The sequence below is a fragment of the Neoarius graeffei genome, chromosome 26 (genome assembly GCF_027579695.1).
Source record: "Neoarius graeffei isolate fNeoGra1 chromosome 26, fNeoGra1.pri, whole genome shotgun sequence".
In the NCBI taxonomy this organism is placed as follows: domain Eukaryota; kingdom Metazoa; phylum Chordata; class Actinopteri; order Siluriformes; family Ariidae; genus Neoarius; species Neoarius graeffei.
The window spans coordinates 7,257,041-7,284,208 of record NC_083594.1 but is presented as its reverse complement, the minus strand read 5'-3'; the positions used below and the strand labels follow the sequence as shown (position 1 = coordinate 7,284,208).

At 42.9% G+C, this 27,168-nt stretch overlaps 1 protein-coding gene across 3 annotated transcripts in view; it reads right to left on the bottom strand.

Annotated features, from left to right (window-relative positions):
• Positions 1-3,485: 3,485 nt before the first annotated feature.
• ift52 (intraflagellar transport 52 homolog (Chlamydomonas)) overlaps positions 3,486-27,168 on the bottom strand; it is a 44,025-nt gene continuing 20,342 nt past the window's right edge. For 2 of the 3 annotated variants that reach the window (XM_060910755.1, XM_060910752.1), the window contains exons 7-14: positions 24,577-24,703; positions 24,379-24,465; positions 24,226-24,294; positions 12,553-12,707; positions 12,374-12,461; positions 12,140-12,248; positions 4,341-4,486; positions 3,486-4,238 (exon numbers count right to left, since the gene is read on the bottom strand). In XM_060910755.1, coding sequence (XP_060766738.1) covers positions 4,194-4,238; positions 4,341-4,486; positions 12,140-12,248; positions 12,374-12,461; positions 12,553-12,707; positions 24,226-24,294; positions 24,379-24,465; positions 24,577-24,703 — 826 coding nt within the window. In that variant the 3' untranslated portion in view covers positions 3,486-4,193. The remainder of the gene's footprint in view (positions 4,239-4,340; positions 4,487-12,139; positions 12,249-12,373; positions 12,462-12,552; positions 12,708-24,225; positions 24,295-24,378; positions 24,466-24,576; positions 24,704-27,168) is intronic. The other variant, XM_060910753.1, reaches the window with a different exon arrangement.

The following is a 27,168-nucleotide window of genomic DNA, read 5'->3' as shown; positions in this document are numbered from 1 at the left end:
GGGTGAAAAAAAAAACCTGAAGAGATAATAAATATTAAATTCACTTCCGGGAATGAAGTGGGCGTGGTCATTGCTGAACTTTATTAAAAATAGACTATGGCAATTAAAATATATATAAATATTGAATAAAACAAACTGTACCTAGTTTATTTTCTAAAGAATTGTCAGCAAATTGTCAGATTAATAAATGTTGCATTTACTTCCGGAATGGGGCGGGGGGATGGGCGTGGCTATTGATAATTTCTTTTAAAAGGGCAATTTGTTGGCAATTTATCCCAATTTTGGAAACCAATCACATTTGCAGGGTATCTTCTTTTTTTAAATGCCAAGTAAAGCATGATTAATTTATTTTGTATCTATAATAAACGACCAACTCAAATCAATCAGGTCTATAAATACAAGGTGACTCTAATTAACATGATGAACTTGCAGTATGATGGAGGGAGCCTGTGACAGATCTGGTAAAAACAAACAAGCCTCAGTTTTTTGTTGTTTTGTTTTGCTGTAGGATGGAAAAATACTGATTAAATGTCTTTCTAAGTTTAGAGGCATCGAAGAACTATGAGAGCGTTTGTTTATCAGCACTGGATCAAGGTTTCCTCACAGATTCCAGCTTGTCTGCTTTGTCCACTGAAGCAACACTGAAAGCACCCAAAAGCATTGTTGTGGAGTATGCAGAACTCAATTCAACCCTTCCTCCTTCTTGTAACCACTTCCCTAGTGTATTATCTCCTTGCAATCCCCCCAGTAAGATGTCCTTCTTGTCCCCAAATAACATCATTCACTCTATTGGCATAAGCAGTCTCCTGGAAGGTAAGTCCTCCACGCCTTATGAGAGGATGACCTTCCAGAAACCAATCCTGACCAACCCGTTGGACGTTTCTTCCATTGACCTGACAACCTCGCACCCTTTATGGGAAGTCTCGCTCATCAAACCGAACATGGACAGCCCCAAGTTGTGCTTGGATTCCAGTAAGATGGAGCTCATATGGAGTCCAAATTATCAAGCTACACCTCCAACTCTGGCAGAGATTTCCTCGCTGATCTGGTCAGGAACGCCGCCAGATGGTCTGAGGTTTTGCAGGGAGTTCACCTTTCAGGATTCAAACCTGCGCCATGCTGTGTTGGAACTGACTGATGAACAACAGAAGAATTTGTCGCGAAACTTGGGTGTGTAATTCAGGTGTACACGGACACTTGCTCTTGGTAAGACTTTAAAATCCTATCCTGAAATTATATTAAAAGTTCTATCGGTTGTGCTTGAGTTCCTAACAGTTTTTGTGTGTATTTTGCAGGATCCTGACTCCATGTTGACTCAAGTGAAGAAGTATTGTAAAGATGTGTATGTTTTTAGTAAATGAAATAAAGTGATTTATTTATATTAATGACTGCGTGCTCATTCCAAGGAACTGTAGAAAACATTTTATTCAAAATAACATAAATGCTTCAATATAGCAGGGTCAAAAAATAAACATACAGGCTGCTCAAAGCGCCGCGAACCAGATGGTGATTTCACAGTAGGTCTAGGAAAATAGTGTCGTTGAAATGTGTTGTGGTGTTTTAATTTAATTTACCACGCTGTCAGAAATAAGGGTACAATAGGAGTCCATTTCTGTCTCCTGAGGTACAACTGACAACACTAATGTACCCCTTAGGGCTCGTTATTGAGCCTTGAGGTAATTATGTGGCCAAAAATGTACATGTCCCCTAGCGCTATTTAAAGGGTACAAATAAGTATTTTAGAGGGTATGGATCCAATGACGAGCCATTGTAACCCTAAAGGTACAATAATGTACTTTTTCTAAGAGTGTGCAGGGTATTTCTCTAGTGACGCTTTCTGTAAGATGTTTAGTTTATCAAAGAAGAGTGAAAGCAATTATTTTAAGTTTTCCACCAGAGGATAGTCTTCAGGAAAGATTGCCAAGTTGGATGCGTGTGAGCTTTTGTTTACGTGATATTTTCTTATAAATGTACAACCCCGATTCCAAAAAAAGTTGGGACAAAGTACAAATTGTAAATAAAAAACGGAATGCAATAATTTACAAATCTCAAAAACTGATATTGCATTCACAATAGAACATAGACAACATATCAAATGTCGAAAGTGAGACATTTTGAAATTTCATGACAGCAACACATCTCAAAAAAGTTGGGACAGGGGCAATAAGAGGCTGGAAAAGTTAAAGGTACAAAAAAGGAACAGCTGGAGGACCAAATTGTAACTCATTAGGTCAATTGGCAATAGGTCATTAACATGACTGGGTATAAAAAGAGCATCTTGGAGTGGCAGCGGCGCTCAGAAGTAAAGATGGGAAGAGGATCACCAATCCCCCTAATTCTGCGCCGACAAATAGTGGAGCAATATCGGAAAGGAGTTCAACAGTGTAAAATTGCAAAGAGTTTGAACATATCATCTACAGTGCATAATATCATCAAAAGATTCAGAGAATCTGGAAGAATCTCTGTGCGTAAGGGTCAAGGCCGGAAAACCATACCGGGTGCCCGTGATCTTCGGGCCCTTAGACGGCACTGCATCACATACAGGCATGCTTCTGTATTGGAAATCACAAAATGGGCTCAGGAATATTTCCAGAGAACATTATCTGTGAACACAATTCACCGTGCCATCCGCCGTTGCCAGCTAAAACTCTATAGTTCAAAGAAGAAGCCGTATCTAAACATGATCCAGAAGCGCAGACGTCTTCTCTGGGCCAAAGCTAATTTAAAATGGACTGTGGCAAAGTGGAAAACTGTTCTGTGGTCAGACGAATCAAAATTTGAAGTTCTTTATGGAAATCAGGGACGCTGTGTCATTCGGACTAAAGAGGAGAAGGACGACCCAAGTTGTTATCAGCGCTCAGTTCAGAAGCCTGCATCTCTGATGGTATGGGGTTGCATTAGTGCATGTGGCATGGGCAGCTTACACATCTGGAAAGACACCATCGATGCTGAAAGGTATATCCAGGTTCTAGAGCAACATATGCTCCCATCCAGACGACGTCTCTTTCAGGGAAGACCTTGCATTTTCCAACATGACAATGCCAAACCACATACTGCATCAATTACAGCATCATGGCTGCGTAGAAGAAGGGTCCGGGTACTGAACTGGCCAGCCTGCAGTCCAGATCTTTCACCCATAGAAAACATTTGGCGCATCATAAAACGCAAGATACGACAAAAAAGACCTAAGACAGTTGAGCAACTAGAATCCTACATTAGACAAGAATGGGTTAACATTCCTATCCCTAAACTTGAGCAACTTGTCTCCTCAGTCCCCAGACGTTTACAGACTGTTGTAAAGAGAAAAGGGGATGTCTCACAGTGGGAAACATGGCCTTGTCCCAACTTTTTTGAGATGTGTTGTTGTCATGAAATTTAAAATCACCTAATTTTTCTCTTTAAATGATACATTTTCTCAGTTTAAACATTTGATATGTCATCTATGTTCTATTCTGAATAAAATATGGAATTTTGAAACTTCCACATCATTGCATTCCGTTTTTATTTACAATTTGTACTTTGTCCCAACTTTTTTGGAATCGGGGTTGTATTAGTGTCGAGAAAGAAGGAGCGGAGCAGAGACGAGAGGCTGCTGATGAAGTGATAAATTTGCTTCGTTAACTATAAATGGACAAAGCACGTGACATGAAGTGTTATAAAATAAAAAGAAAACTGTAATAGTCAAACTGCTGTGGTGTAAGAGGAATAAAACACTTCCGGACGTGCTGTGAAAGGAAAATGATGGTGTGGTGCGATGAAGCAGACAGTGAGCGAGTTACAAGCGATAACTGCCTTCAAGGTGACTTACTTTTCAATAAATTAACAAAAATGAACTTTTCACGAGTGATGCACTTGTGCCTGGCCTTATTGTCATCGGAGCACTTGTTAGCTGTGATATATCAGTATTATTGCCACATCGCTGGTTACGATGCGTGGTGGACTATCTACACTTTTTAAAGTTCTCTTTCTCTTGTCAACATCTCATTACTGAAAGCAATTCCAGTAGTCATGGTTTAAAAAAAAACAATCCTTTTTGCTTTGTAAAATGCTAATTGGAAATCCTTTTCAAAAAGTAGTATTTAGTCCCTGTGAATGTTAATTAGTTCTGAAATTATTTTTAACGTAGTAATTGTTCCCCGATCAGCCTGTTTCACATTGTGTGTGGAAATCTGATGATGCCCGAACTTCCTGCTTCAGGACGGAGAAAACCTCGTCTGTGCTGTATCAACATCATGCTCCTGGAGAAAGAAAACGCAGACACTGATACGTCAGATTAATTTATTTTAAAAAAAAAAAACCGTTATCAGTAAACCAAAACATTTTGCGAGTATTGAACGCACCTGATTGAGCTTTTTAAACTCCACAACCTGAAAGAAGATGTGTTCGAGGATGTGCTTGGCGTCTTGTTTTTCTTTATCCAGCTTTCCCGTGACCCCCAAGATGTCTCCGCATTTCCGCACGTAAAACTCAAGATCGTCGTCGGTGCCTGGACGAATCACACAAAGACATTTAAAGGACTTTTCATTCTCATCTCTATACCGGGAATCAGGAATAAACAGGGATGAGAGTGGGTGGTCACCAAAAAAGCAGAAAACAAGATGGCGCCCGAAGCCGGGGGCCTGGGAGGGATTACCCCCCAGGAAAAATTTTGAAAAATAAGGCCTTACAAACCACTTTTCCTGCAATCTGAGCTGTAGTAGATAAAAAATCTGTTGTCTTTTTTATATATTTACATGAAAATATGTTTCAAATCAATAGGAGTATTGTCTCATCTCATCTCATTATCTCTAGCTGCTTTATCCTTCTACAGGGTCGCAGGCAAGCTGGACCCTATCCCAGCTGACTACGGGCGAAAGGCGGGGTACACCCTGGACAAGTCGCCAGGTCATCACAGGGCTGACACATAGACACAGACAACCATTCACACTCACATTCACACCTACGCTCAATTTAGAGTCACCAGTTAACCTAACCTGCATGTCTTTGGACTGTGGGGGAAACCGGAGCACCCGGAGGAAACCCACGCGGACACGGGGAGAACATGCAAACTCCACACAGAAAGGCCCTCGCCGGCCACGGGGCTCGAACCCAGACCTTCTTGCTGTGAGGCGACAGCGCTAACCACTACACCACCGTGCCGCCCCAGGAGTATTGTTTGAATTCAAAATAAAATCACATTCTACATTCAAGGGTATGGTTATAATTTATGATCAACAAAAATGACAAACTAAATTCACATTAAATGTAAGCTTTATTAATTATCAAAATGTTCATATATTAAATAAAATTTCTTAGGGAGGAAAGGTCAGTCGCCCTATGTCCTCATTAGTTGCATATGATTTCAAAAAGTCTTTTGAAATATTTAAGTTTTCAAAACTGTCAGCATTAATTCAGATTTACTGACCATCATATACATGTTCAGTGTATTAAATCAAACGGATGCTAAGTTTATGGGATAATGTCTGTGTACGCTTTATACAATTATTTATAGTTCACAGTCACTTCTCATTTTCATTTAATCATTTCGACTTCTTCTTCAGCTTTTTGGCCAAAGACGAAAGCTTGTCAGTCCTCTCTCTGTTTTTATACCAGCATCGATTTCACGCACCTTCGCTTCGTCTCGCTTGTCAATTGTATTCGGCATTTTGAGTAAAAAAGCCGATACGAAAGAGAAACGTATTTTTGAAGCGCAGCGACGATGAACATGTGCAAGTTTCGATAAAATAGAACGATGCGGGTACTTTTGTAAGAACTGTTATGATTGGCTTTTGTTCTCTTTCACACTTTTGTAAGAACTGTTATGATTGGCTATCACGCTCTCGCCAGTGATGTTCTGGCCAATTACATTGTAGATAACACGTATTCTACCGCGAGACTTAGGTGGGGTTTACATTAGACCGTATCAGCGGATCATCAGATTAACGTTTTTAAAATGATTCGCGTGCACACAGCAACGCCAATACACGATTTGCGTGCACACAGCAACGCCAATACACGGATACGCTAATCACATGACTAATTAGACGGCACGTCACATGATCCCAGTGCATATCGGGCATGCGCAAGTCACTCACCACTTGCAAGTGGAAGGATGGCAAGCGAACACCTTCTCCAGCAGATAAACACACCTGGCTGTGATGTTCATGTTCTCACTGAGTTTAAGCGCCTGAAGGAGGTAAATAAGTTGAAATGTGTAAATAAACCTCAGTGCGGCTCAGCGCTTCCTCCTGCGCTCCAAATCACTCCGCCCTGAACAGCGAGTGCCCTCCGGAGGGTGCGCACTCCGGCCCTGCGCAGCTCACAGAGCACGCGAGTGAAGCGCACGAGCAATGATTCGGGACTGAGCCGCTGTGTGTGTGATCCCAACGCCAGCGAATCAGGAAGGTGGATGTCACAGTGACATTGTCCAATGACGACGTCAGCTAGAGCTCAGCACTGCGTTTCCTTGTTCCTCAATGTTTAAACAGCACCGGATCAGATACGAACTGGGTTGAATACGTGGGCCCTGGCGGATTCAAGTTGTTCCGCCTGTGGAGTCGTTTCCCGGCGTTTTAATGTGAACGGACAGTGCATCCGCGACGAAAACGAGATGGATACGGTCTAATGTAAACACCACCTGAGTATCACAAAGGAACATACCCCAACCCCCCTCAATGAAAAAAAAATCTCAACGGATTTGGCATAATATCGATTTTTGCTCAGAAAAAGCGGAAATCCGCCGAAAAGCGGAAAACTCTCATCCCTGCATAAAGGACGCATACGGGCGGTTGCTGCTTGAGAAACATGAGCTGTTCTCTCTCTCAAAAAAAAAAAGAAGTGAAGAATAAAACACTTGGGAGCGTTATGTTACGGTAAAATAATCAACGATGGGCTGGGGGAGAGGGAGAGTTGATTATTTTCTCATGACAGCATGCTCTGAAGTGTTTTATTCCTCTTACACGACAGCAGTTTACCAATTATTACAATTTTTGCATTTATTAATAATGCACATTTATCCATTTCTAGTTTCACTGTTGTAGAACATCCATGAAACAAGTTTATAAGACCAAAAAAAAAAGGTTCTCATGTTACCGAGAAACCAAAAATCGTAAACTTCTCTGTCCTGAGGAATTGCGAATGTCGCAAAACTTCAACTTAAAGGTCATACGCAAGGGTCGGAGGTGGAACGTAGAATATCAGCTTTTATTTTCTAGATGAACGACCCAAACAGCGAATTCAATCTTCCTGGTGTCTAATTTGCACCCTAAAATTGAATAAAACGGTTAAAATATACTGGTTGGCGCAAGTTCCGAAGGTTTGTTTGCATCTCACTTAAGTGCACTTTCACCGCCAGGGGCCCGTCGCCGTGATGTCATTTAAGCCAAACAGACCGAGAGCAGGAACTCTCCAAACTGAATATCGAGAGGTGAAACTGTATATGTATGAACCTGAATGTGGCTCACTGGTTTGACCGTGCGGCCTCGGAATCCGACAGCGACTCGGCCGACTCTGATCATGGTGACCTCAACAAGACTCGCGCCCGAACGATTTATCCTGGTAGTTATGATAAATTCCTACTTTTGTCGTAATACTAAATAAGAGCCCTTTAGAAGAATAATTAAACCGCCCTCCCTAGTGGATATAGGGAACGATTACTGGACAGTGCGCCGGTCGGCCACATTAGCCTGCCATCCGCGGCATTATACTATTTATAGCCGACTCTAAGCGAGGAAATATCCCTTTGTCTCATTTCCACAATGATTGTACAGGATCCCTCAGGATTCTTGACTTGTCAATTGCAAGCAAAGGTAAAAATGTTTCCCTCCAATCTTCTCCTTTTTGCTTGAGCGCTGCTGCTCCGTTTCTCCTTTGACTGCTTGAGTTTGTGCTCGAATTTTGTCAGAACAGCGTCAGGTTTGAGCCTTCTCTGTCCGACATTGACACGTAAACTCTCCAACACATGGGGATTCTTTAAAAAGTGATCGGAGCACAGAGTGGCGTATTTACCCGGCTGCCAACCCTCTCGCTTCACGCGCACAAGCCACTCTCTCCGCCTCTTCTCGTCTCTCGGAAAAAGGTGAAAACTTCTTCCTGAACCGGTCCCGTTGTTACAGTTCACTGCACAACAATAGGGGTGTTCACACGGCATCGATGCTGCACCGATGTATTTTGTTGCGATATATCTTACACCGGTGTAAATTTTGTGGAGCGTTCACACGTCACAACCCTGCTTACTAGAGAGAAGCGTGTTAGCACCGGTGCAGCCCCACTTGCGTTCACACGGCAGTTTTTGTGACCGTGCTATGATAGTAATAATGCAGAAATGAAATATGCGCATGCGTGAAAATGTACTTCCTTTTCCCGGTTGTCATGGCATCACCAAGCACCGGGAAAACAACGTGGATGAAGACACCAGTGTTGCCAGATACTGCTGACGTTTTCCAGCCCAAAATATGTTCAAATCCGCCAAAATGCACTTAAAACCGCCCAATCTGGCAACACTGGAAGACACGCAGTTCTGTTGCTGTTGTTGATATTCGCCATTTTGGAAGCGCAAAATACCAGGATGCAAATTATGCAATGCCCGTATGTAATCAACTCTCGTCACGTGTAGCGAGTCTACCCCGTAGCGTTCAGACGTCCCATTTTATATCGGTGCTGCCCCGCAAACTAGCATTTACTCCGGAGTAAATTTCTTAAACCACCTCTCGAGCAGGGTTAGATTTGCACCGGTTTAAGCAGCTTTCAGGGGCTACACCCACCGGTATAACTTTGTACCGTGTGAACGCTCTACCGGGGCGGCCCCGGTGCTACACCGGAGTAAAAGTTGCCGTGTGAACACCCCTAATAAGGCATGGTTTTTCTTTGGAAATTCCCAAACGCGGGCGGCACGGTGGTGTAGTGGTTAGCGCTGTCGCCTCACAGCAAGAAGGTCCTGGGTTCGAGCCCCGGGGCCGGCGAGGGCCTTTCTGTGTGGAGTTTGCATGTTCTCCCCGTGTCCGCGTGGGTTTCCTCCGGGTGCTCCGGTTTCCCCCACAGTCCAAAGACATGCAGGTTAGGTTAACTGGTGACTCTAAATTGAGCGTAGGTGTGAATGTGAGTGTGAATGGTTGTCTGTGTCTATGTGTCAGCCCTGTGATGACCTGGCGACTTGTCCAGGGTGTACCCCGCCTTTCACCCATAGTCAGCTGGGATAGGCTCCAGCTTGCCTGCGACCCTGTAGAAGGATAAAGCGGCTAGAGATAATGAGATGAGATGAGATGGGAATTCTCAAACGCACATCTGCACTCAAGCCAAATGGCAATGCAAATAAATGGAAGTGGACTCAACTCAAGCGGTTTGTTTGTCTTGAATGACGCCACGCGCCGAGTGGTCATGAAAATCTCATCTCATCTCATTATCTCTAGCCGCTTTATCCTTCTACAGGGTTGCAGGCAAGCTGGAGCCTATCCCAGCTGACTACGGGCGAAAGGCGGGGTACACCCTGGACAAGTCGCCAGGTCATCACAGGGCTGACACATAGACACAGACAACCATTCACACTCACATTCACACCTACGGTCAATTTAGAGTCACCAGTTAACCTAACCTGCATGTCTTTGGACTGTGGGGGAAACCGGAGCACCCGGAGGAAACCCACGCGGACACGGGGAGAACATGCAAACTCCGCACAGAAAGGCCCTCGCCGGCCACGGGGCTCGAACCCGGACCTTCTTGCTGTGAGGCGACAGCGCTAACCACTACACCACCGTGCCGCCCGGGGCTAATGATTTTTGGCTTTTTTTTTTTTTTACCCCAAAACCATTAATTTTATCAGCAAAAAAGTTGCAATGTATTTGGAAATAAATTCCCCTTCTTGGTGGACTCCCAGGTGAAAATGATTAATATGGTACAAGAGACTTGTTTTTAATCAATTCACATTTGATGATTTCAAAAAAAATCAATGCACCTTTTAATATAAACGAGCTCTACAGTATTATATTTCTGCATTTTTGCTATTCATGTCTTTGAATACTCTAATCCTTTAAAATGAAGTGCAAACCAGAAAAAAGTTCTATCATATAATTCTCTTAAGCTTTCTTCTGATGTTATCATGGTAGCAGGAGGTCTTGCATATTAAGCAGGCAACATTCAACATCACTCATCACTTCCCTTTCAACTGTTGTGTGTACGAACTCGGTTTTATCTGGACAGGATGTTGTGTAATGTAATACAGATACCATACGGTCAATTTGAAGATCAAGATGGTGATTTTGAATTAAAGAACAGGCGTGTACAATGGGCATTACATATTGTACATTTTTTTTAAATCAAAAACTATAAGTTCATCTCGGCCTAAAAAATTTGGGCAGACATGATTCTCCCCAACATGCTACATTAGATAAGCTAACCCCATTTATAAAAGATACACACTTATATATGACATGTAATTGATATATATATTTTGGGGCGCGCGCTCTCTCTCTGCCGTGCCGATCCTGTAGGCTGCACTGACTCAATACAACTGAAAACTCCGGTCCTCGAGAAAAGAGATAAAAGCCCGCCCACACTGAAAGCTGATTGGCTTATTTTGCTGAGTAACCCAATCAAGATGCTCTTTGTCTGGCATGCGCGACATGAACAGGCACACAGGCAGCGTTGCCAGATTGGGTGGTTTTAAGTGCATTTTGGCGGGTTTTGAACATATTTTGGGATGGAAAACGTCAGCAGTATTTGGCAACACTGCACACAGTCTCCCTCGCGCGCGCACATTCTAAGATGCGTGATGCAGACCTTAATGTTGCGCGCGCACGCTCTTGCTCGCTTCTATCAATATGCAGGAGACTCCCGGAACTTCCGGGACACTTGGGATGTCTGCGTTATAAGGTGACCACAGATCGTTAATCATAAACCCCCCCCCCCCCCAAAAATAAATTCTCAACAGATTTACATCAATCTCAAAAATGATCATTTTGGTCTGAAAAAGTCGGAAATCCGCCAATCGGCGGAAAATTCTCATCCCTGTAACTTATTTTAATTATTATTTATTAACAATACTTCTCGGGACCAGAAAAAAATTACAGAGGGTTTTTTAACATATAAAGTTTCAAATGTGTATAAATTGAAAACCGTTGCCTATGAGCTTTAAAGCTTCACCTCTGACTGTGACAAAGGCCGAATCCCATTTCACCCCTTGGACCAACCCCTTGGCCCTTCCCCTCCATTTTGCGCGTTCACGTGAAGGGGTAGGGGTATCCCAATCCCAGTTAACGCGGAGGGGTAGGGGAAGGGGGAGGGCTTCTGTACCCCTCCAAACGGAGATTTTCCTGGAGCTGACTCCGAACGAAGGGGTTTGAGTGATTTCCCACAATGCCATGCGGATTTCAGCGAGATTTCATGCGGATTTCAGAAAGATGGCGGTTCCCGCGGCGAAAGATTGTCATAAATGTATTTTCTCCATTATTTACGTGTTTTAAGTTGTTATCCAGAGGAAACACGCCGCTTGATTCGCTTTCGAGCTGAGAATGAGCAGCGATTTCTGAAATCCAAGCTGCTGCTAAAAAGCTTTGGGAGTGAGTATTGTTTTCGGTTGCTTTACTGCGTACGTTTTGTTCTGTTATTCTCGCTTTTATTGTTTACATGAGTGTTCTGACACCTCATTCTGTCGGATGTGGTGCACGAAGTGCCAAAGATATCCCATTCAGTGGTGTTAGTTAACAAATCACACCCTGCCAGCAGAGATTTCTGCCTCTGGCTCTGACTGTAGCGGCTGGTCGCAGCCAATGACGCGTCGCGTTTTGCTAACGTAAACGCTGACGGAGGTACGCGATGACATATGCGATCGTTGAAGGGCTATCCCAATACGTAAGGGTTGAATTTCAAGCCCTATCCCTTGTAGCTCAGTTTCAAGGGGAAGGGCCAAGGGGAAGGGGGAGGGGAAGGGGTAGAAATTAGAATTGGGATTGGGCCAAAGTTTATTACTGTGATGTTCCAGTTTTGGAAAATTAAATAACAGCTTCATAAGACTTACTCATTTTTGCGTCCTTGTAACACTTTTAAAGTGTACTTCTGAATTTGTTTACAATCGTAAACCCAGAACAAAGTCCAAGTTTAAAAAAATATATATTTACTCACTTTGTAATGCTCGTGTTCATACCAAATATCACACCTGGGGACTTACATTTGTTCGACAGCTGAGCAAGTCGCACTTTCTCAGAAGAAAACGTCTCGTCGAGGTCAAAAAGGTTGAGCATCGGTGGGGGCAGGTCCCTAAAGGCCGGCTGGAAAACCTGCATTGAGGTGGGGGTGGAAAAAAAAAAAAAGAACTCACACTGAGGTTTCTGTACTATGAGCTACAAACAGAAGACATTTGTACACGTGTAAAACATGACCGTTATCTCGGAAAACTGCTTACGGCAGGCTGCAGAGGCGGCAGCGGTGTTTCGAACTGAGGCGTGATCAGCTGCAGCGGCTCGTGTTTGACATTCAGCTGCTTGTAGGCTCTGAGAAGGGAAAAATTCAGAATTCATGTCAACGCCACGGTTAACACTCCGTCTTTACTGAATGCTAAACGGAGCCAGATGAGTGCGCGACCTGATAACGCTCGGGAGGGAGTCTGTGGACAGCTTAAACAGAGACATGTCGAAAAGGGAAGTGAAGTCGCGTGGATTCTCGTCGCCTTCCTGTAGACACACTCGGAGTCTCTCAGACAGGTATCCCGTGTCTGGTAACATGGTGTAGTCTGTGATCTACATTCAGAAAAGAGCTTTGATGCACCACTTTCCGGTACTGATCTGTGAATAAGACTTTATTCTTGTTTCGCTATTCAAAACTTGTGATCCAATCACAAGTACACGAAGTACAGGTGTGTCCTGGAGACGCGCTTTCGAGACGTGGCCAAACAACGTTTATAGTGCGAGTGCACAAAAATACTGTGACGAAAATAAATAATGACTTCAATGGAAAAGCAATCCAAAGTAATAGAATATTAATGCATTTTAAAGTGCATATTCTAGACCATCTCATCTCATCTCATTATCTGTAGCCGCTTTATCCTGTTCTACAGGGTCGCAGGCAAGCTGGAGCCTATCCCAGCTGACTACGGGCGAAAGGCGGGGTACACCCTGGACAAGTCGCCAGGTCATCACAGGGCTGACACATAGACACAGACAACCATTCACACCTACGGTCAATTTAGAGTCACCAGTTAACCTAACCTGCATGTCTTTGGACTGTGGGGGAAACCGGAGCACCCGGAGGAAACCCACACGGACACGGGGAGAACATGCAAACTCCGCACAGAAAGGCCCTCGCCGGCCACGGGGCTCGAACCCGGACCTTCTTGCTGTGAGGCGACAGCGCTAACCACTACACCACCGTGCCGCCTATTCTAGACCAATTTAGGTTTTTTTTATATGAAAGTCTGTCCCTTTACACACTCATCCAGAAGGGTAATTTTGCACAAGGCCATCTGTCTACAGCAGAAAAAAATAAAATAACAAAATGCGTCTGGAAAAATCCCAACGGAGTCTGGAGCCAGATTCGTGACGTCACCTGCGGAAGCGCCAGTAGGCTGCGAGAGCTTTGCACGGTTTCAGTGCACAGCCTGTGTAGACCAAGCGCTCCCATTTCTCTCTCATTGTCCGGTCTTTTGGGAAACGATGAGTACTAATCCCATCATGACTGGTGTTGCTACACCCTCCGACGATACAGCTGTTAACCATTTTAATAATTACGCGATAACGGTGAAGAAATTTGCAGAAAACCACCAGGTCGTTTTCTCATAAACACACCAGCGCTGACGTAGGATTCAGAAGGAGGCGTCCCGCACATACGTGACGTCACGAAAATCAGTGTTTCCCAGGAAATCCAAATGCCGAGTTTTTTCAGAGGCGGACCAATTCGCCTCAAATGGCTCGATTTCAACTGAATTTTTCTGGTATTGCGCAAGGTAAAAAAAATTTCAGAGAATGCATAATGTGACAGATATTTGACCAAAGTTTAATATAAAATAGGAGAATTACATTGATCTTGCTCCTGAATTTACCCGTGATATGCACTTTAAGGTTAATGCTCCAGTACTATTTCAATGTTCAGTGCCTCACAGTTAACAAGAGTGCTAGACTCTGCATTCGGACTGCACAAATTACAGAGAGCTAAATTTATGTCTTTAATCAGAAAAAAAAACAGAGTCCATATCATGATCAGGAAGTTCTGCTTTCCAAAAACTGCTTTTTCTCTTACAAATTTTATCTAATCGTAACAAAATTTAGACCCCGTCCACACGTAGCCGGGTATCTGCTAAATCGAAGATATTTTTCTACGTTTTGGCCTGTCATCCACATGAAAACACATCAAAAACGAATATTTAAAAAAACTCCGGGCAAAGTGAAGATTTTTGAAAACTCCGTGTATGCCTTTTCGTGTAGACAGAGATAACCGGAGTTTTGCGTTTTAGAACGTCACAATCTGCGCCAAAAAAATGACAACAAATCTGCCCTGACGTCAAACGTGCGACCTTTGTTTACTGCAGAAGCCAGATTAAGCATGGACTTAAGCTAGCCGCACACCACGGCGATCCACGTGGTACCGAACCGACCCATTTCAGAGCCGACTCCCGACAGGGCACGCACATATCCCCCGACTGTTGACGAGTGCAGTCGCGATTGAAGCGACACGTGACAATAGCTTTGTGATTGGCTATTGGATATAGTTACTGTTAAATCCAACACTTGAAGATGCTACAGGCTGAATTACAAATGACACAACACGGAATATGTAGCGCACTATCTAGGCTGCATGAGCTATTATTCCCAACCTTAAATAGTGCACTTATATAGGGGAGTTAAAGCGATTTGGAATTCAGCCACACAACTTGAGCAGAGTGGCTTTCCAGCCCACTGTCTATGGATAAAGCTTCAGTCTATGGAATTACAGTATATACCTGCATTAGGTGCTACCAACACGTATTTCTCGCGCTAGAAATTGTGTTTAATGATGTCACGTGTTATATGCGAAAGATATGATTGGCTATTGCTAGCGACTCTCGCCGATCAGTCTGGCTCCCGATTAGTTTTTCGAATCGGCTGTGAGATGAGTCGGTACCATCGAAAACTAGTCTTTACGCCTGACTCGCGACTTCAGTTGGCTCGGTACGCTGAAAATCGGCGTAGTGTGCGGCTAGCTAAAGAGTAATGGATCGGAGTAGTGCCTTGAAAGCGTTAATTATTGTGCAGGTGCTATTTACTTGTTTAATTTTAGAAGCCCAACTACTGCTCCAAGAGCACAGGCGATGTGATTAGGGGGTAGGATTTGGGGAAATAATGCCATCTACAGGTTTGGAATGCTTATGAATGTGATTGAAAACGCAGATGTTCGGTTATGTGTGGAAGGGATTTTTTTCGAAGACGAGGTGGTGTGGATAAAACATTTTTATAAACGGAGGGGGGGAAAATGTTTGGTTTTAAAAATACCCGGCTACGTGTGTACATGGCCTTAGATCCCAGAATCGTGAGATCAATCAGGACAAAACCTCCGTTTCATCTATACCCTTCAAACGAATTTGTTTATTTAGAAACATGACCTAAAATGTACAAACAAGTTCATTATTTTTTACTTTTTACAACTGAAAACAGGAACTGAAGCAATATCTTAGCAACAGCTTCATGTTTTGACTTCATGAGAACAAGCACTTATTTGGTCTTCATCAATCATGACATCAATCTGCTTGGCCCCCTTAATCGCTGCTTGTAGGTACTGTATAGATGACTTGCAACCATCCATCCATCTTCTACCGCTTATCCGGATCCGGGTCGCGGGGGTAGCAGCCTAAGCAGAGCAGCCCAGACTTCCTTCTCCTCGGCCACCTCCACCATCTCTTCCGGCGGAATACCGAAGCGTTCCCAGGCCAGCCGAGAGATGTAATCTCTCCAGCGTATCCTGGGTCTGCCCCGGGGTCTCCTCCCGGTGTGCCATGCCCAGAAAACCTCCCTTGAAAAGTGTCCAGGGGGCATCCTAACAAGGTGCCCAAACCACCTCAACTGACTCCTTTCAATGTGGAGGAGCAGCGGTTCTACTCCGAGTCTCTCCCGAATGACCACGCTTCTCACCCTGTCTCTAAAAGAGAGCCCAGCCACCCTGCGGAGAAAACTCATTTCTACCGCTTGTATCCGCGATCTCATTCTTTCGGTCACTACCCATAGCTCGTGACCATAGGTGAGAGTGGGAACGTAGATGGACCAGTAAATTGAGAGCTTTGCCTTTTGGCTCAGCTCTCTCTTTACCACAACAGACCGGTTTAGCGTCCGTGACTTGCAACCACGTGATCAAAACCTGCTACGTCATGAGCGTCCGCCGTGATGGTGGATATACAAAGCAACTGGGATGGCAGCTGCTGAAAGCGTCTGTAAACAATGCTGAATTTTCTCAGTATTACCACGATTTGAACGGTCGAGCGAAGATTCGATACAAAGAGAAGATAGGTGTGTGGTTTTGACCCATATTATTAAAAAAAAAGTCAGACTTTTCTGAAGATAAGACGACCATCGAGTACGAATACAGGCCATTTCGTCCACTGCCTTTTTCATACGCACTATCAGTTATTTTATATTTCAGGTATTTGTTCGAAAAAAGGAGGAATTCTCAATGGAATTTGACTGGAGCAAAACACATTTTTGTAAAGCAAATGAGCGCCATAGTGCGTGCGCTTCGACAATAAAGAGCGTACTGGGGGGGGTTTAACCATGTCCGCCCGTGCCACTGGCTGACCCTGGGACGAGTTCACTCCCTTGTCATTGCAGGCTGCTCGCTTGCATGTCTATGTTTCTGACTGGATCTTATTAAATCTTCAAGCGCAGAGCAGCACTCTCGCAGGGGCTTTGCTCATGAATCTCAGGCCAAGGCGCGGTCCTACCGACCTTTCAAAGGGGCAGGCTTAGAGGGAGGTGCCTGTAAAATTTGGCTTCGCTGTGACCTCCCCTGGCTGAGTTATTCATTTTTAAAGCCGGCTGGATCGTGTTAAATCTTTACACGCGGAGCAGCGCTCTCGCGGGGCTTTCGTTCGTGAACACCAGAATACCTGAAATATAAAATAATTGATAGTGCATCTGAAAAAGGCTTTGGACGAAATGTTTTAACTATTGGACGGAATGGTCATTGGACGAAGTGTCCTGATCCGCTCGTCTCTTCTCCATAGTACCCCTCAGAGTTTCCTCGCCTTCTTTCCGAATCACGGACGGAATTCTAAAAAATCGGAATGTGCCACGGTCACGAGTCCCGTTGTGACCACAACCATATTCAGCACAAAGATATGGCAGAGCTAAAAGAACGCTTAAAGCAGTGGAAAAACAAAGAGAGTTGCGCACGCGTGACTGTGTTTTGTATGGAATGTCGCTTAACCCCGCATTTGTATCTCCACCAACATGGCCGACATCCGGGTTTCTATTTTGCTTTGACGTCACTTGGAAGTCAAGGATATGGCCACTTGTTTTTGTTTATTTACACATTTATTTACACAGTCTTTAGCTCTTCCCCGCACCATTATTTTTGTTTAATCTTGTATGACAGGATTCATGCACAGGATAAACATGGATTAATTCGCTAAGTGGTAAGTAAAGCTGTATTTGGATGGGATTAATGTCTTCGGATGTCAGCAGTTACATAAAGGCACGGTGAACAAGGAATCGTTTTTCCTACGAACCCAGATGTTTTGCATCCACCCTGTTTTATTTGCATTAGTGATACATATACAGTACTGTGCAAAAGTCTTAGGCACCCTGGGTTGGGTTTTTTTCATAGAAACTTTGTTATAGATTTCTATTTTATGACTTCTACATTATCGAGTCAGTACGAAAACATTTTAGAGTTCAAACGTTCGGGGGGGGGTTTTCCAGCACAAAAATAAAGGTTACAGAAAAAAAGAAAAAGTTTGTATCTGAACAGTATATTCCATAACTACGGCAGAGCAATAGGGCCAGGGTTTTATATTTTATTTGGAAACTTCTGAGAAAAAAACTCAGAATTTTTGAGATTAAAGTCGAAATTTTCGAGAAAAAAAGTCGAAATTTTCAAGAAAAAAGTCGAAATTTTCGAGAAAAAATAAAGTCAGAAATCTGTATAAGGCGGGCTTCCATACGGAAGTGACACTCACTCGCGGCCGGTAGACATGAATGGCTGAGACCAGAGCCATGGAATTCGGAGTTGTGACAACCGGGGTACAGGAAGTCGGTTGGTGATGTGATTCACGTAGATTCAAATACTTCTCGGCAGCGGCTTTCTGTTTGCTAGAGACTAACACAGAACCACTACATAACAAGCAAAACCCAATCCTGAAATAACATTTGATTAAGTCGTCCATTTCAGCAGCACTAAACACAGTAGTAGCAGACTGTGGCAGCGGGGGCGTGGTCAAGCGCCGGTCTGTGACAGGAGGGCGGAGTCAGGGAAGGCAAGTGGCAGAATCACTACAGCTGATGTCAATTAACCTGTGTTTGTGAGTGTCTTCCCAGTGACCGCGCCCTACTTAAAGAGGGAAAGCAGAGAGCAGAGGAGCTCATCCCCGAACCAGACGCCGGTTGTGTGTGTGTGTCTGTGTTAGTCACTGGATGTTTCACTGAAAAGTGTGGCAATAAAAGCCGTGTTTGCGAACCTGATCTCTGTCCTGCCGTCCTCTGTGCTCCACCGCTTTTATTGCCACACTTTTCAGTGAAACATCCAGTGACTAACAGACACACACACACAACCGGCGTCTGGTTCGGGGATGAGCTCCTCTGCTCTCCCTCTTTAAGTAGGGCGCGGTCACTGGGAAGACACACACAAACACAGGTTAACTGACATCAGCTGTAGTGATTCTGCCACTTGCCTTCCCTGACTCCGCCCTCCTGTCACAGACCGGCGCTTGACCACGCCCCCGCTGCCACACAGACTAAGTCTCCGTCAGCTCTGAATGACCTGGTGCTTCCTGGTAGCCTAAATTTGTGACTTTTTTCTCGAAAATTTCGAGTTTATTTTCTCAAAACTTTTGACTTTTTTCTCAAAAATTTTGACTTTTTTTCTCGAAATTTTTGACTTTTTTCTTGAAATTTTTGACTTTTTTCTCAAAAGTTTTGAGATTGTTTCTCGAAATTTTTGACTTTTTTCTTGAAATTTTTGACTTTTTTTCTCAAAAGTTTTGAGATTGTTTCTCGAAATTTTTGACTTTTTTCTCGAAATTTCTGACTTTAATCTCAAAAATTCTGAGTTTCTTTCTCAGAAATTAAAAAAAACCATATGTATTTCTTAGTGGCACTATCGCTCTTCCGTACATAACAGAGCACTTTTCAGATTAAAAAAGAAATCATAATGAAGGCTGCTGGAAAATTTTTGGTGCAAAATGAAGAAGCGAGTGTGACAGTCAAAGTGTCCAGAAGAACTGTGGCTGGTTCTGGAAGATGCTCAGTAAAACCTACAGCTCATTTCCGCATAAAACTGCACTCACTGGACCTCAGACTAATATATATATATATATATATATATATATATATATATATATATATATATATATATATATATATATAATTTTTTTTTTTTTTTTTTTTAAGCAAAGGGTCGTCTCACACCAAATATTGACTTTGCTTACGGCATTTTTTCACTCCGGGTACACATTTCTGTTCCAAAATGGTCATTTTTTGAAAGTTTAGTTTTCAGATTTTTAGTCAGTGCATTTTGTTTCCATATATCTTAACATTACAGTGTGAAAATTTCATGAGGTATCCTCATCTGATTCAGAAGATATGGCCTGTTGATCAAGACCACCGTTTCAGTGAATTGGTGGGGGCTACGGAGACGACACCAGTGCATATTTTTTTCCACAGAATAAAAAAAGAAAGATTTAAAGGTATAGCTAGATATATTTTATTGGAAATATTATGAAATACAATTTGTATGGCAGTGAGCACAGAATCAAATATCTTTTCTAACGAAGAAATGCCTAACGAAGAATTGGGGGCTACGGAGACTACATGGGCTACGGAGACTACATTTCTCAATTAAACCACTACTCAGTGCAATTACTTCAAGTCTGTAATGACTAAAGGCATTTTTCTACCTTTACTTCTCATGGTAATTATAAAAACATTCTGGGAAATTCTTTAACCCTGATTAAACCCCGAGTTTAGAGAGGGCTGCATTACTTTTTCCATTATCCCAGTGAACATTTTCAACGAACGCTGAAAGGTGTCGGTGCCTTACAGTCAACAAAATTTTTCTGTGCGTTATTCCGACATATATAGAGGTTGAAACTATCAAAATGGATACCATTAAAAGAATCGGTGATTGAATTTTTGGGTTCCTTTTTGAGAACACTGACCAAAAAACGTCATTTGGCATAACGACGGACACATTATCAAAGAACTGCAAAATTTTTGCCAGGTGATAAATGACTCCTTTATATGCATATATTAAATTAAGCAGAGATACTGCATTATCATTTCATATCAATCTTATAGCACAAAATGCACTAGAAATGTGGGACTTTGTATGATGTTATATACAGTTAGGTCCATATATGTTTGGACACTGACACAAATTTTGTTTTTTTTACCTGTTTACTGAAACATATTCAAGTTATAGTTATATAATGGACATGGACATAAAGTCCAGACTTTCAGCTTTCATTTGAGGGTATCCACATTAAAATTGGATGAAGGGTTTAGGAGTTTCAGCTTCTTAACATGTGCCACCCTGTTTTTAAAGGGACCAAAAGTAATTGGACAATTGACTCAAAGGCTATTTCATGGGCAGGTGTGGGAAATTCCTTCGTTATGTCATTCTCAATTAAGCAGATAAAAGGCCTGGAGTTGATTTGAGGTGTGGTGCTTGCATTTGGAAGATTTTGCTGTGAAGAAAACATGCGGTCAAAGGAGCTCTCCATGCAGGTGAAACAAGCCATCCTTAAGCTGTGAAAACAGAAAAAACCCATCCGAGAAATTGCTACAATATTAGAAGTGGCAAAATCTACAGTTTGGTACATCCTGAGAAAGAAAGAAAGCGCTGGTGAACTCATCAATCCAAAAAGACCTGGACACCCACAGAAGACAACAGTGGTGGATGATCGCAGAATAATTTCCATGGTGAAGAGAAACCCCTTCACAACAGCCAACCAAGTGAACAACACTCTCCAGGAGGTAGGCGTATCAATATCCAAATCTACCATAAAGAGAAGACTGCATGAAAGTAAATACAGAGGGTTCACTGCACGGTGCAAGACACTCATAAGCCTCAAGAATAAAAAGGCTAGATTGGACTTTGCTAAAAAACATCTAAAAAAGCCAGCACAGTTCTGGAAGAACATTCTTTGGACAGATGAAACCAAGATCAACCTCTACCAGAATGATGGAAAGAAAAAAGTATGGCAAAGGCGTGGTACAGCTCATGATCCAAAGCATACCACATCATCTGTAAAACACGGCGGAGGCAGTGTGATGGCTTGGGCATGCATGGCTGCCAGCGGCACTGGGTCACTAGTGTTTATTGATGATGTGACACAGGACAGAAGCAGCCGGATGAGTTCTGAGGTATTCAGAGACATACTGTGTGCTCAAATCCAGCCAAATGCAGCCAAACTGATTGGTCGGCGTTTCATAATACAGATGGGCAGTGACCCAATACATAAAGCCAAAGCAACCCAGGAGTTTATTCAAGCAAAGAAGTGGAATATTCTTGAATGGCCAAGTCAGGCACCTGATCTCAACCCAATTGAGCATGCATTTCACTTGTTAAAGACTAAACTTCAGACAGAAAGGCCCACAAACAAACAGCAACCGAAAACCGCTGCAGTAAAGGCCTGGCAGAGCATTAAAAAGGAGGAAACGCAGCGTCTGGTGATGTCCATGAGTTCAAGACTTCAGGCAGTCATTGCCAACAAAGGGTTTTCAACCAAGTATTAGAAATGAACATTTTATTTACAATTATTTAATTTGTCCAATTACTTTTGAGCCCCTGAAATGAAGGGATTGTGTTTAAAAATGCTTTAGTTCCTCACATTTTTATGCAATCATTTTGTTCAACCCACTGAATTAAAGCTGAAAGTCTGAACTTCAACTGCATCTGAATCGTTTTGTTCAAAATTCACTGTGGTAATGTACAGAACCAAAATTAGAAAAATGTTGTCTCTGTCCAAATATTTATGGACCTAACTGTAGTTCAATGTACAGTGGAACAGTAGAACATGCCAAAACAGCCCTAAAATGGACCAAAAAGGCATAAAAAATGAAAGAATCAACATGGAAACAAAATTTAAAAAGTGTTCTCTGTGGTGATCCGATGACACTAATGTTTAATATAAGTTTAATACAAGAAACTTGACGTATTTTGTTAAATACACCTGCAGAACATCTTATTTCTCCAAATGTGTACCCTGAGTGAAAAAATGCCGTTAATTTATTATGGCTGACTGATTACTGTTTATACTACTTTTAATGTTGAAACATTTCGGCTACGTTCACACTGCAGGCTGAAGTGACTCAAATCCGATCTTTTCGCCCATATGTGACCTGTATCCGATCTTTTATTGACAATATGAACGACACAGATCCGATTTTTTCAAATCCGACCCAGGCCGTTTGGATATGTGGTCCTAATTCCGATTCCTATCCGCTCTTTTCATATGCGACTTCAGTCTGAACCGCCAGGTCGCATTCATCCGACTTACACGTCATCAACAAGCCACAAACGTCACTATTCTGCGCTGAAGTAGGTGGCGGGTCTCTCAAAAAAAGTTACAACAACATGGCGCATAATCACGGGCGCAGATAGAGGGTGGGACTCGTCCCACCCAGATTTAAATTCACCTCGCTCGGTCCCCCCACTTACAGGGAGGAAAAAACGTCTATGCTGTCTTTCTTTGCATAAGGCAAACCTCACGGAAAAATCAAAAGACTAATTACCATTCGGTTTATTGAGGTGCACAGCAGTGTATACATAGTTGCAACAACTCACATAAAACAAAGACTGATATTCGGTTGGTTGAGCTGCGCAGACTGCACAGGTTGCGAGCTCGAGCTTGGTTGCTATGGTAACCCAAAACAAGTTTGACAGGCATATCGGGGTTGGTTTGCTGGCAGCTTTGTCCCCCCCAGTTTTTTGTCCCCCCCAGTTCAAAAAACGTATCTGCGCCCCTGCGCATGACATCAATGCGAGGGACGCTTCGGGCTGTGAAGGTTCTGAATCTTCTCAATGGAAGGACGCAGAGGTTAGGGAGCTGATTTCCATTTGGGGGGATGCAGCTATTCAAGCTAGATTGGATGAGTCCTACCGCAACCGGGCGGTTTTACTTCCGTAAACACTGGCCATGCTCACTGCGTGTGACGTCGTCGTATCCTGCAATGCGCATGCGGAACACTTTTAGGTCGCTTTTCGTTCATACTGAGGATCACATACAAGTCGCATATATTTGTTAATGTGAACGACCTCACAAAAAAATCGGATTTCACAAAAAAATCGGAATTGAGCATTAAGCCTTGCAGTGTGAACGTAGCGTTCATTTCATTATTTTTAAGCCATTTCTTTACATATGCCTCAGACTTTTTGCACAGTACTGTATACATATATTAGAGAAAATATTGGCTCGGGTATAATTAATTAACTTATTTATTTGCTTGTTTGTTTGTAATAGCAATTATAATCTCTCTAAGCAGATGAACTGACATCTAAATTTTCAATGACTGCATTTTAAAATGTGAAAAAAAAAATTGAACATAAAAGGAATTATTAGGCGGCACGGTGGTGTAGTGGTTAGCGCTGTCGCCTCACAGCAAGCAGGTCCGGGTTCGAGCGCCGTGGCCGGCGAGGGCCTTTCTGTGCGGAGTTTGCATGTTCTCCCCGTGTCCGCGTGGGTTTCCTCCGGGTGCTCCGGTTTCCCCCACAGTCCAAAGACATGCAGGTTAGGTTAACTGGTGACTCTAAATTGAGCGTAGGTGTGAATGTGAGTGTGAATGGTTGTCTGTGTCTATGTGTCAGCCCTGTGATGACCTGGCGACTTGTCCAGGGTGTACCCCGCCTTTCGCCCGTAGTCAGCTGGGATAGGCTCCAGCTTGCCTGCGACCCTGTAGAACAGGATAAAGCGGCTAGAGATAATGAGATGAGATGAGGAATTATTAAAAATGCAAATGTAAGCAAGCAGGATTAATGGTGCTGTTATGAAATCTGCTCACAAGTGGTCAATAGAAATGCATCTGATGAAATAAAACGAGGAATAAACAGACGATCTGTGTGAATCCGGATCTCTCTCACCTCAGGATCTTCGGCATCTATTTGATTCAGGTGAATGTTGTCGGACGTCAGCCACTGGAACACGACATCCTGTACCATGGAGAAAATGGACATAAAACAGTGTAATATAAGGAATAATCACACAACAAACCATAAAGACGGCTGAAATCTCACCATTATTTTACTGTTCTCTTCCTTGTCCAGGTATTGATCGCTGAACATGTGGCATGAACCCAGCACCGCCAGCTTGCCTGCGTTCTTCTTTGACACAAACACACGGATACATGAACTGTTTTACGGATCAATTCACCAAATGCAATTATTGAAGCTCATGTTGCACAAGAAGAGAGGAGACGCTATGTTTTCAGTTACCTGGACCTTAGAGAAGGCCAGAACGGGTCTGTTGAGAGGGAAACACACGGAACCGGTGGACAGGACCGCCACTGCAGGCTTCATAACGCTCAGCGTAGCTCCATACGGGTACACGAACGTGAGCGCCCTGAGTGTAGCACAAACGACCATTAGTAAGTATTTGCAATGGAAAACAATGGATATACAGTGGTGCTTGAAAGTTTGTGAACCCTTTAGAATTTTCTAGATTTCTGCATAAATATGACCTAAAACGTCATCAGATTTTCACACAAGTCCTAAAAGTAGATAAAGAGAACCCAGTTAAACAAATGAGACAAAAATATTACACTTGGTCATTTATTTATTGAGGAAAATGATCCAATATTACATATCTGTGAGTGGCAAAAGTATGTGAACCTTTGCTTTCAGTATCTGGTGTGACCCCCTTGTGCAGCAATAACTGCAACTAAATGTTTGCGGTAACTGTTGATCAGTCCTGCACACCGGCTTGGAGGAATTTTAGCCCGTTCCTCCGTACAGAACAGCTTCAACTCTGGGATGTTGGTGGGTTTCCTCACATGAACTGCTCGCTTCAGGTCCTTCCACAACATTTCGATTGGATTAAGGTCAGGACTTTGACTTGGCCATTCCAAAACATTAAGTTTATTCTTCTTTAACCATTCTTTGGTAGAACGACTTGTGTGCTTAGGGTCGTTGTCTTGCTGCATGACCCACCTTCTCTTGAGATTCAGTTCATGGACAGATGTCCTGACATTTTCCTTTAGAATTCGCTGGTATAATTCAGAATTCATTGTTCCATCAATGATGGCAAGCCGTCCTGGCCCAGATGCAGCAAAACAGGCCCAAACCATGATACTACCACCACCATGTTTCACAGATGGGATAAGGTTCTTCCGCTGGAATGCAGTATTTTCCTTTCTCCAAACATAACGCTTCTCATTTAAACCAAAAAGTTCTATTTTGGTCTCATCCGTCCACAAAACATTTTTCCAATAGCCTTCTGGCTTGTACATGTGATCTTTAGCAAACTGCAGATGAGCAGCAATGTTCTTTTTGGAGAGCAGTGGCTTTCTCCTTGCAACCCTGCCATGCACACCATTGTTGCTCAGTGTTCTCCTGACAGTGGACTCATGAACATTAACATTAGCCAATGTGAGAGAGGCCTTCAGTTGCTTAGAAGTTACCCTGGGGTCCTTTGTGACCTCGCTGACTATTACACGCCTTGCTCTTGGAGTGATCTTTGTTGGTCGACCACTCCTGGGGAGGGTAACAATGGTCTTGAATTTCCTCCATTTTGTACACAATCTGTCTGACTGTGGATTGGTGGAGTCCAAACTCTTTAGAGATGGTTTTGTAACCTTTTCCAGCCTGATGAGCATCAACAACGCTTTTTCTGAGGTCCTCAGAAATCTCCTTTGTTCGTGCCATGATACACTTCCACAAACATGTGTTGTGAAGATCAGACTTTGATAGATCCCTGTTCTTTAAATAAAACAGGGTGCCCACTCACACCTGATTGTCATCCCATTGATTGAAAACACCTGACTCTAATTTCACCTTCAAATTAACTGCTAATCCTAGAGGTTCACATACTTTTGCCACTCACAGATATGTAATATTGGATCATTTTCCTCAATAAATAAATGACCAAGTATAACATTTTTGTCTCATTTGTTTAACTGGGTTCTCTTTATCTACTTTTAGGACTTGTGTGAAAATCTGATGATGTTTTAGGTCATATTTATGCAGAAATATAGAAAATTCTAAAGGGTTCACAAACTTTCAAGCACCACTGTACATAAATACCATGCATGCCAGTTTACTACTAAATTTTACACAACAATTAACAAAATCCTGAACACCTTAACTGAATAAGAATATGATCTTCAAAAATCCACTTTCAAATGTAGAACAACTGCATATAATTTATGATATGGCATTTATTTTATTGTATTTTAACTTCAACCATGTTAGTTCTTAAATGTGATGTAAATAAAGTAAAAAAAAAGTAAATAATTGATTGATTAAAGGTACGGTAAGTATTTTTTCCTTCAAAATTTAGTTCTGGAGGTGGATTCAACAACTGAATTACTTTTTTAAACCCCTGAGCCCACCACCATTCCCACCCATGTTCCCAAAACTCCACCCCCAGGGTTGATGAGGGTCTGTACAATAAATTGTCTCAAAAAAAAAAAGTGACAAGAGGCCCCTCCAGACACAAACATGCATCCCAGACCAGAAGTCAGTTTTCTAATGCCGCTTTTCCACTACCAACGCGGCTGAGTTGGGCTGAGCCGTGCCGTGCTGAGTTGGGCTGAGTCGAGCTGAGCGGGGCTGTTGGAGTTGCATTTCGACTACAACCGCGCTGAACCGTGCTGGCTGGAAGTGGGTGGACACATTGGGTGGAGTTAGCGAAAGTGGGTGGACGTCACGTGATGTCGTTAAGCGGCGCAAACAGTGACATCAGTGAGCTTTTAAGCGGTAGTCTCACGACCCGAATAGTAAACAATAAACATGGAGGACATGGTGTCGTTAGTGTTGCTGGTCTTGGTGCTGTGGCTTGTTGTCACCGACAACGCCAACAGATACTGG